The following is an 11,013-nucleotide window of genomic DNA, read 5'->3' as shown; positions in this document are numbered from 1 at the left end:
TTCATTCCATGAGGCATGAACATAACATCACACCAAGAATGGATCATCATGCTTGCATGATTGACCTTCTTAGTCGTGCTGGTCGTCTAGACGAGGCAGAAGATTTCATCAATAAGATGCCATTTGAACCTTATGTCAGTATCTGGGTGGTACTACTCAGTGCTTGCAGAGTTCACGGCAATATGGAAATAGGAAAGCGTGTCGCACAATTTCTTTTCGATTTGGAGCCGAAAAATACTTTGGAATATGTGCTGCTTTCAAATATCTATTCTGCAGCTGGCAGGTGGGATGATGCAGCCAAGGTTAGAAAAATGATGAAAGACAGAGACGCTAAAAAGAAGCCAGGGTTCAGCGGGATTGAGGTCAAGAATAGAGTACATGCATTCATGTCAGCAGATAGATCACACCCACAAATAGAGGAAGTTCATGCAATGTTGAATACATTGGCTGGGCCAATGGAGGAGGCGGGTTATGTACCGAACAAAAACTTTGTCCTCCATGATATGGAGGATGAACATAAGGAACATGTCCTCTACCATCACAGTGAGAAGCTAGCCATTGCATTTGGGCTTATGAGCACACCTCCGGGGGCCCCTATTCGAATAATAAATAACCTTCATGTATGTGGTGACTGTCATAATGCTGTCAAGTTTATTTATAAGATTGTTGGACGTGAAATTGTAGTAAGGGACGCTATACGTTTTCACCATTTTAGGAATGGAACGTGCTCTTGTCAGGATTATTGGTAATACAAGATGAAGTTTGAGCACTATTTGGGAGTGGGTTGAATGCTTCTCTATACTATCCTCTATTGGTCTAGAAGTTGCTTCTTGTGACACGTGGAAATAAGGAGAAACATGCTGAGAATATGTCAATTGTCTCGTAGCTTCTTCATGTGGAGCAAGCTCACCTCTGGTAAGTTTCATACAAGATTCTGCATTGCTTTGATAGCATGAATGGATGCGTTAAAAATTTAGTATGTTAAGCTTGATTATTGACAAGACGGTTCTGATCTTGTTGCATGACACATAAGACACTTTCTTTTATAGTACTCATTTCTAACATTTTTGGCTGTCTTTATAGCTGCACCAGTTTGGCAAATTGTCAAAATTTCCCTTTGGATAAATGTTAGGAACATCACTTTCTAAAGAGAACAAAAAAATGGGTGAGAAGCAACATTACAAAACATATGTTTTTTCACAATTCTGCTTTTTATATGTTGAAGTGTTAATTCAGTCATTTATCATTATTGAGTTGCTAAGAAGGAGGGATGCAATCGATATTTCTTGATCAGGAAACCAAGTTGAACTTTTAAATGGAAGGGAACAAATGGCATGTTGATTAATGTCAAACATTGATAAATCCCAACTTTGGAACGGCGCGACATTGTTTATGTAAGCCCCCATCATTGTAAGTCAGGTTTATACTAATTTTATATTATTTCAGAATCAAGTTTTGATTTAATTTAATTATAATTTTAAGCTAGTAAAATATCAAGTACCCTAGAAGAATAAGACCTTTAAATTATGGTCCAATTAAATGTTTAAAAATTATTATTATTTTTAATAATATTGAAATATAAATATTTGTTTTTCAAAGTTAAACATTATAAATTACATTGGTCAATAAATCAATAAACAAAAAAAATACTCTAATCTTATCTCAGTAAAAACTAATAATAATTATTTGTTTTTCAAAATTAAACATTGCATAATTACATTGTTCAATAAAGTCAATAATCTTTTTATATTGTAAAGTCACTTTTTATATTGCAAAGTCTTACCTCAGTAAAAACTAATAATAATCCAATTACTATAAGAAAATAGATCCTTATATCATAAACAAATTATCTTTATACTAATTCAATATTTAACTTCACCATAATATTATATAGAAACTTAACATATGTTCTTTCTCAATAAAGAAATAAAAAATTACTTGTTTTATATGGAAACTCATTTAGAATTGAAGTCACAGAGGCTTAGAAACAAAAATGGGATATTGCCTAAAACAGCCTGCATATCTTGACAATTGTGAGTTATATTTGCCTAAAACAGCCTGCATATCTTGACAATTGTGAGTTATATAATCCGTGGTATTATCTTTTTCTAAGAAGACAGAAGGCTCGAAAAAAAATGGGATATTGCCTTAAACAACCTGCATATCTCGACTTATTGCAAGTTATATAATCCGTGGTATTATCTTGTTTTAAGAAGACAGAAGGTGCACTGGAGCAACAATATCATATAATGGATTGAAAATAGAATGTGTTGTAATCGGATCGAATAACGGATTGAAAATATCAAAATTAGCAGACTGAAAGTAGATTCTGTATCCAGTAACAAATTTGGCATCAAAATAGTAAGGATGCCAGATTAAGCGACATAAAAAAATTGACAGAAAACAGATAGAAAATATCAAAAAATTGAAAATAAATACTGTGCACAGGAGCTCCACAATATTTCAGAACTGTGAATAATGGATAACTTTGTGTGATCATGCCTCGCATGCATAAAAGGCAAAGAAATAAGTTATTTAACCTGAATTTTAAAACCCTCCAACTCAGTATACTCTCATAATATAGAGGATCCTTTATTTTTTAAAAGCAAAGGAATATCAATGCATGTATGGTATCTGCAACTTTGAATAAAAGGCATGGTTTGACCACTGAAAAAACCTTGTGTTCTTTAAAATATTATTCATACAGTTTTTGTCTCCATGGACAAAAATAGTGCTTTCAACAAGTCAGCCAACCAGCTACCCTTGCAAAGGACAGAGGAGGTTCAAACATATCTAGAAAGAGCAGATCTAATTTTCTCAACCAATCTCTCATGCAATCCAAATTGACATGATTTGCCAAGAAGACAAGGCTCCCAAGGAGTCAATCATGCAGCTTGTTGGACTTATTTATATACTAGATCTTTATTACACAACACCTTACATGTACTATTTTCCACAATAATAATTTGAAAATTTTAAGTAGGGAGTCAAGATGGCTTTACAAATATGGCACTGTTTAGGCCTGACACCTGGTTAAATTAAAATATATACCCTTTAACGAGGAATATGAACGGCACACAGATAAGGCACACAGCAGCAATGGTGGGGACAACAACTCCCTGATCAAAAGCCTTTTTAATACCCCCTGTCCTGGTGACATGTTGATAGATCAAGTATGCAGAAGCCGCTATGGAAATGACCATTCCAGCTTGAGTTCCTCTGCAAACCAACAACATCCCATAAACTACCATCCACATTTCTAAACACCAATCCAATCATTTGTTAAGGAAAACAACAACTTGCCTCAGGTTCATGGCTTGATAAGGAGCAATAATCACCAGTAACACAAATAAAAATGGCAGTTCCAATTCCCCTGTTCCCAACAAATTAAGTTTGTCAAACACTACAGTTATGTCATGCAATTCAACTCAATATACTGTGCAGGAAAGAACGACCAAGTAAGTAAAATAGGATGGCATTTGAGTTCTTGTGACTCACCAAGAATGTAGTAAAATAGTCTAACAAGGAAGACCAAAAAGGCAGTCCACAAACCATAATCACCTCTGTAATAATGTAGACAAACAAATCCAAATGTGGGGCGAAGTTTAAACTCTCAGTTCACTTCAATGGAATTTGTCTAATTTTGCAACTGGGAAATACCTGGTCACCTGATCCAAGAAATGACATCTCTAGGTGCCTCTAGGGCCAACAGTGGAGCAAGGAAAGATTTTTCGATGGCTGTGTGCTTTGATAACATCAAAACCCTGCAACACCATAATTGAATCATTTTTTGCCTCAACAACTACTTGAGTCCCAAAAATAAAAGTTGAATTATGACTCAAAAAAGCCTAATGCCTTTTTTAGAGTACTGACCTTTGGATACATTCTTGGATATGTGGGCACATTGTAATATTTTCCTACTGCTATTTGGATTTGAATCCATGAATACATTCTAGGATATGTTGGAATTTCTGTACACCCTACAACTGTTAAGAATGTTTTTTCTTGTCCCATTTAATGACAACAAGGAACCCACCTGTTTTTGAGGAATTAAGTAAGCTAATGTGGGTGTCCTAGCAAATAAAAATGTATAGCTTGTTATAGTTAAGTGTTTCTTGTAATGGATTTTGTTAATCTCAAGGTAATGGACTGAATGTTTATATGATGTGCATAGTTGACTATTTCCAAATAAAGGTATGCAAAGAGTGAACAATGCAGAAATATTTTTAAATGAAAACTATCAACTGATTTTTGATGGACATGAGCAAAGTCAACTGTTTGACTTTGATCATATCAATCATATCGGGTATTCCACTATAATAAGGTAGCTTGCCATCACATATATGACAACTACAAGTTAAATTTTCTAAGAGGATTTGAAATCTTTTGCATCCCTGTTGATGAAAATTGTTTCACCATTGATTGCCTTTAGGTTCAAGGATTATATCAGAGGACACGCCGATAACATTTGTGGATTATATTTTCTACTTGCTGAATGTTGTAATCAATGTACTGAAGGAATTTTTCATAAGCTAATGGTTCATCTGAGGATCTAAATGTGTAGATTACAGAGGGCTTGTTTAGGCCTGCCTCTGAGGGAAGTCTGAGGATCTCTTATGATACTTGGAGAAAGGACCTACAATTGACACAAAGTCAAACGCTTGTTCACTATCTATGCAACAAATTCCAGGTGATCAATGAGAGGTTTGAAATGATATGATGGCATCCAATATTGACTACAGCAGGATAAATTTGCACATGTCAAGTCTGATGAAATTTTGGGCTTCGGGTTTGTAAGCCCTAGAAGATCTGAAGCAAATCTTGAGTTAATTCTAAATTCTGTGGCATTATTGAAGCCGTGGCATAAAATCGGATACTTTGAAACAAAACCTGAGCCCCATTCTAAATTGATATTTAGACTTTTGTTGTAGTGAGTTTGTGCTTGTTGCTGTTCAAGGGTTCATTAATAAACTGATGTTTAACTTTCCATGGCTATGTTGAGCTCATAATGATGCCATTGACTATAGTAAGATTGTTGGTTGTGTCATGATTAATGTATTTAAGTATGCTGAGTGAAAGGCTGCCTGAGCTAAGATGGCAATTGTTGCCATGATGACCAGGAAGAGGTTTTATACTGCGATGTGTATTGCTCTATCCAAGAATCTTTTTTACTAAAGCCTGCTACTGCCAGTTTTGTTGAAACAGGAAGGGTATATGGAAGAATCATTTATAGCAGGAGTGCTAACAGGAGAGTGGTGATACAAGTTAAATTTTCTAAGAGGATTTGAAATCTTTTGCATCCCTGTTGATGAAAATTGTTTCACCATTGATTGCCTTTAGCTTCAAGGATTATATCAGAGGACACGCAGATAACATTTGTGGATTATATCTTCTACTTGCTGCATGTTGTAATCTATGTACTGACGGAATTTTTCATAAGCTAATGGTTCATCTGAGGATCTAAATGTGTAGATTACAAAGGGCTTGTTTAGGCCTGCCTCTGAGGGAAGTCTGAGGATCTCTTATGATACTTGGAGAAAAGGCCTACAATTGACACAAATTCAAACTCTTGTTCACTATCTATGCAACAAATTCCAGGTTATCAATGAGAGGTTTGAAATGATATGATGGCATCCAATATTGACTACAGTAGGATAAATTTGCACATGTCAAGTCTGATGAAATTTTGGGCTTCGGGTTTGTAAGCCCTAGAAGACCTGTAGCAAATCCTGAGTTAATTCTAAATTCTGTGGCATTATTGAAGCCATGGCATAAAATCGAATATTTTGAAACAAAACCTGAACCCCATTCTAAATGGATCTTTAGACTTTTGTTGTACGCGAGTTTGTGCTCGTTGCTGTTCAAGGGTTCATTAATAAACTCATGTTTAACTTGCCATGGCTATGTTGAGCTCATAATGATGCCATTGACTATAGTGAGACTGTTGGTTGTGTCATGATTAAATGTACTTAAGTATGCTGAGTGAAAAAAACCTTGTGTTCTTTAAAATATTATTCATACAGTTTTTGTCTCCATGGACAAAAATAGTGCTTTCAACAAGTCAGCCAACCAGCTACCCTTGCAAAGGACAGAGGAGGTTGAAACATATCCATAAAGAGTAGATCTAATTTTCTCAACCAATCTCTCATGCAATCCAAATTGACATGATTTTCCAAGAAGACAAGGCTCCCAAGGAGTCAATCATGTAGCTTGTTGGACTTATTTATATACTCGATCTTTATTACACACCACCTTACATGTACTAGCTTCCACAATAATAATTTGAAAATTTGAAGTAGGGAGTCCAGATGGCATTACAAAAATGGCACTTTTTAGGCCTAACACCTGGTTAAATTAAAATATATACCCTTTAACAAGGAATATGAATGGCACACAGATAAGGCACGCAACAGCAATGGTGGATACAACAACTCCCTGATAAAAAGCCTTTTTAATACCCCCTGTCCTGGTAACGTGTTGATAGATCAAGTATGCAGAAGCCGCTATGGAAAAGACCATTCCAGCTTGGGTTCCTCTGCAAACCAACAACATCCCGTAAACTACCATCCACATTTCCAAACACCAATTTAATCATTTGTTAAGGAAAACAACAACTTGCCTCAGGTTCATGGCTTGATAAGGAGCAATATTCACTAGTAATACAAATAAAAATGGCAGTTCCAATTCCCCTGTTACCAACAAATTAAGTTTGTAAAACACTACAGTTATGTCATGCAATTCAACTCAATATACTGTGTAGGAAAGAATGAGCAAGTAAGTAAAATAGGATGGCATTTGAGTTCTTGTGACTCACCAGGAATGTAGTAAAATAGTCTAACAAGGAAGACCAAAAAGGCAGTCCACAAACCATAATCACCTCTGTAATAATGTAGACAAACAAATCCAAATGTGGGGTGAAGTTTAAACTCTCAGTTCACTTCACTGGAATTTGTCCAATTTTGCAACTGGGAAGAACCTGGTCACCTGATCCAAGAAATGACATCTCCAGGTGCCTCTAGGGCCAACAGTGGAGCAAGGAAAGATTTGTCGATGGCTGTGTGCTTTGATAACATCAAAACCCTGCAACACCATAATTGAATAATTTTTTGCCTCAACAACTACTTGAGTCCCAAAAATGAAAGTTGAATTATGACTCAAAAAATCCTAATGCCTTTTTTAGAGTACTGACCTTTGGATACATTCTTGGATATGTGGGCACATTGTAATATTTTCCTAATGCTATTTGGATTCGAATCCATGAATACATTCTAGGATATGTTGGAATTTCTGTACACCCTACAATTGTTAAGAATGTTTTTTCTTGTCCCATTTAATGACAACAAGAAACCCACCTGTTTTTGAGGAATAAAGTAAGCTAATGTGGGTGTCCTAGCAAATAAAAATGTATAGCTTGTTATAGTTAAGTGTTTCTTGTAATGGATTTTGTTAATCTCAAGGTAATGGACTGAATGTTTATATGATGTGCATAGTTGACTATTTCCAAATAAAGGCATGCAAAGAGTGAACAATGCAGAAATATTTTTAAATGAAAACTATCAACTGATTTTTGATGGACATGAGCAAAGTCAACTGTTTGACTTTGATCATATCAATCATATCATGTATTCCACTATAATAAGATAGCTTGCCATCACATATATAACAACTACAAGTTAAATTGTCTAAGAGGATTTGAAATCTTTTGCATCTCTGTTGATGAAAATTGTTTCACCATTGATTGCCTTTAGCTTCAAGGATTATATCAGAGGACACGCAGATAACATTTGTGGATTATATCTTCTACTTGCTGCATGTTGTAATCTATGTACTGCAGGAATTTTTCATAAGCTAATGGTTCATCTGAGGATCTAAATGTGTAGATTACAGAGGGCTTGTTTAGGCCTGCCTCTGAGGGAGGTTTGAGGATCTCTTATGATACGTGGAGAAAAGACCTACAATTGACACAAAGTCAAACTCTTGTTCACTATCTATGCAACAAATTCCAGGTGATCAATGAGAGGTTTGAAATGATACGATGGCATCCAATATTGACTACAGCAGGATAAATTTGCACATGTCAAGTCTGATGAAATTTTGGGCTTCGGGTTTGTAAGCCCTAGAAGAACTAAAGCAAATCCTGAGTTAATTCTAAATTCTGTGGCATTATTGAAGCCGTGGCATAAAATCGAATATTTTGAAACAAAACCCGAGCCCCATTCTAAATTGATCTTTAGACTTGTGTTGTAGCGAGTTTTTGCTTGTTGCTGTTCAAGGGTTCATTAATAAACTTATGCTTATCTTGCCATGGCTATGTTGAGCTCATAATGATGCCATTCACTATAGTAAGATTGTTGGTTGTGTCATGATTAATGTATTTAAGTATGCTGAGTGAAAGGCTGCCCGAGCTAAGATGGCAATTGTTGCCTTGATGACCAGGAAGAGGTTTTATACTGCGATATGTATTGCTCTATCCAAGAATATTTTTCACTAAAACCTGCTACTGCCAGCTTTGTTAAAACAGGAAGGGTATATGGAAGAATCATTTATAGTAGGAGTGCTAACAGGAGAGTGATGATACAAGTTAAATTGTCTAAGAGGATTTGAAATCTTTTGCATCCTTGTTGATGAAAATTGTTCACCATTGATTGCCTTTAGCTTCAAGGATTATATCAGAGGACACGCAGATAACATTTGTGGATTATATCTTCTACTTGCTGCATGTTGTAATCTATGTACTGAAGGAATTTTTCATAAGCTAATGGTTCATCTGAGGATCTAAATGTGTAGATTACAGAGGGCTTGTTTAGGCCTGCCTCTGAGGGAAGTCTGAGGATCTCTTATGATACTTGGAGAAAAGACCTACAATTGACACAAAGTCAAACTCTTGTTCACTATCTATGCAACAAATTCCACGTGATCAATGAGAGGTTTGAAATGATATGATGGCATCCAATATTGACTACAGCAGGATAAATTTGCACATGTCAAGTCTGATGAAATTTTGGGCTTCGGGTTTGTAAGCCCTAGAAGATCTGAAGCAAATCTTGAGTTAATTCTAAATTCTGTGGCATTATTGAAGCCGTGGCATAAAATCGAATATTTTGAACCAAAACCTGAGCCCCATTCTAAATTTATCTTTAGACTTTTGTTGTAGCGAGTTTGTGCTCATTGCTGTTCAAGGGTTCATTAACAAACTCATGTTTAACTTGCCATGGCTATGTTGAGCTCATAATGATGCCATTGACTATAGTAAGATTGTTGGTTGTGTCACGATTAATGCACTTAAGTATGCTGAGTGAAAAAAACCTTGTGTTCTTTAAAATATTATTCATACAGTTTTTGTCTCCATGGACAAAAATAGTGCTTTCAACAAGTCAGCCAACCCGCTACCCTTGCAAAGGACAAAGGAGGTTCAAACATATCCAGAAAGAGCTGATCTAATTTTCTCAACCAATCTCTCATGCAGTCCAAATTGACATGATTGTCCAAGAAGACAAGGCTCCCAAGGAGTCAATCATGCAGCTTGTTGGACTTATTTATATACTAGATCTTTATTACACACCACCTTACATGTACTATTTTCCACAATAATAATTTGAAAATTTTAAGTAGGGAGTCAAGATGGCTTTACGAATATGGCACTGTTTAGGCATGACACCTGGTTAAATTAAAATATATACCCTTTAATGAGGAATATGAACGGCACACAGATAAGGCACGCAGCAGCAATGGTGGGTACAACAACTCCCTGATCAAAAGCCTTTTTAATACCCCTGTCCTGGTGACGTGTTGATAGATCAAGTATGCAGAAGCCGCTATGGAAATGACCATTCCAGCTTGGGTTCCTCTACAAACCAACAACATCCCATAAACTACCATCCACATCTCCAAAGACCAATTCAATCATTTGTTAAGGAAAACAACAACTTGCCTCAGGTTCATGGCTTGATAAGAAGCAATAATCACCAGTAACACAAATAAAAATGGCAGTTCCAATTCCCCTGTTCCCAACAAATTAAGTTTGTCAAACACTACAGTTATGTCATGCAATTCAACTCAATATATTGTGCAGGAAAGAACGACCAAGTAAGTAAAATAGGATGGCATTTGAGCTCTTGTGACTCACTAGGAATGTAGTAAAATAGTCTAACAAGGAATACCAAAAAGGCAGTCCACAAACCATAATCACCTATGTAATAATGTAGACAAACAAATCCAAATGTGGGGTGAAGTTTAAACTCTCAGTTCACTTCACTGGAATTTGTCCAATTTTGCAACTGGGAAGAACCTGGTCACCTGATCCAAGAAATGACATCTCCAGGTGCCTCTAGGGCCAACAGTGGAACGAGGAAAGATTTGTCGATGGCTGTGTACTTTGATAACATCAAAACCCTGCAACACCATAATTGAATCATTTTTTGCCTCAACAACTATTTGAGTCCCAAAAATAAAAGTTGAATTAGAGTACTGACCTTTGGAAACGGGCAAAAGCAAAAGCAAATAAAACGTGAGACATTTGTGTATAAAGATCTAAAGCTGAAATAAAAATTAAATTATGAACCCCAAGAGAGCCTTTGAGGTATTCCATTTTCTGAGAGGAATATATTGACAATTGGAAACAGCCAGAAAGCAAAAGCTAAAAAGCTCAACAGATTGTTGTAGTAGAAAAATCTAGTAAATTGAGGTTGCCTATCCCAAATTAGTTAGCATTCTGAAGGAGCCCCTTGTCTCAACAGTAGGCTTGAGAGAGATTGTCCTTAACAAAGTTATCCTTAGCAGAGTTTTGAACTTGAGAGAGATTGTCCTTAACAAAGTTATCCTTAGCAGAGTTTTGAGCTGATCTTTAGAGGGGGGGATTGTATAGCTGGAAAACCAATCCGAGATGCTCTAAGAGAGATTGTCATTAACAAATTTATCCTTGGCAGAGTTTTGAGCTGATCTTTAGAGAGGGGATTGTATAGCTGTAAAACCAATCCAGGATGCTCTAAGAAAGGCTTATCTAATCATTGTTTT

At 36.0% G+C, this 11,013-nt stretch overlaps 1 protein-coding gene and 1 pseudogene across 1 annotated transcript; one reads left to right on the top strand and one right to left on the bottom strand.

Annotated features, from left to right (window-relative positions):
- The first annotated feature begins 38 nt into the window (after positions 1 to 38).
- Positions 39 to 749, top strand: LOC149152972 (pentatricopeptide repeat-containing protein At2g22070 pseudogene; annotated as a pseudogene).
- A 1,884-nt stretch (positions 750 to 2,633) lies between these two features.
- LOC149152971 (uncharacterized) lies at positions 2,634 to 10,516 on the bottom strand. Its single transcript, XM_089443652.1, has 8 exons — positions 10,473 to 10,516; positions 10,297 to 10,392; positions 9,932 to 10,001; positions 9,681 to 9,847; positions 6,985 to 7,080; positions 6,815 to 6,879; positions 3,304 to 3,373; positions 2,634 to 3,219 (listed from the first exon to the last, which is right to left on the bottom strand). The coding sequence occupies exons 1-8, from the start codon at positions 10,514 to 10,516 to the stop codon at positions 3,039 to 3,041; spliced, it is 789 nt and encodes a 262-aa protein (XP_089299778.1). The 3' UTR covers positions 2,634 to 3,038.
- Between the last annotated feature and the right edge of the window lie 497 nt (positions 10,517 to 11,013).

This window comes from Pinus tabuliformis, chromosome 9 (genome assembly GCF_031772625.1).
Source record: "Pinus tabuliformis cultivar Carrire ecotype Pingquan chromosome 9, CPIR1, whole genome shotgun sequence".
In the NCBI taxonomy this organism is placed as follows: domain Eukaryota; kingdom Viridiplantae; phylum Streptophyta; class Pinopsida; order Pinales; family Pinaceae; genus Pinus; species Pinus tabuliformis.
The sequence above is the reverse complement of the archived record's forward strand: the minus strand, read 5'-3'. Positions and strand labels throughout refer to the sequence as shown.

What these genes read in the sequence shown, in the direction of transcription:
- LOC149152971 (XM_089443652.1), bottom strand. Translation starts at nt 10,516, where the DNA reads ATGTCTCACGTTTTATTTGCTTTTGCTTTTGCCCGTTTCCAAAG. An exon ending in GCTTTTGCCCGTTTCCAAAG is followed by an intron (nt 10,393 to 10,472) that starts GTCAGTACTCTA and finishes ATGGTGTTGCAG; the next exon opens with GGTTTTGATGTTATCAAAGT. An exon ending in TATCAAGCCATGAACCTGAG is followed by an intron (nt 9,848 to 9,931) that starts GCAAGTTGTTGT and finishes GTTGGTTTGTAG; the next exon opens with AGGAACCCAAGCTGGAATGG.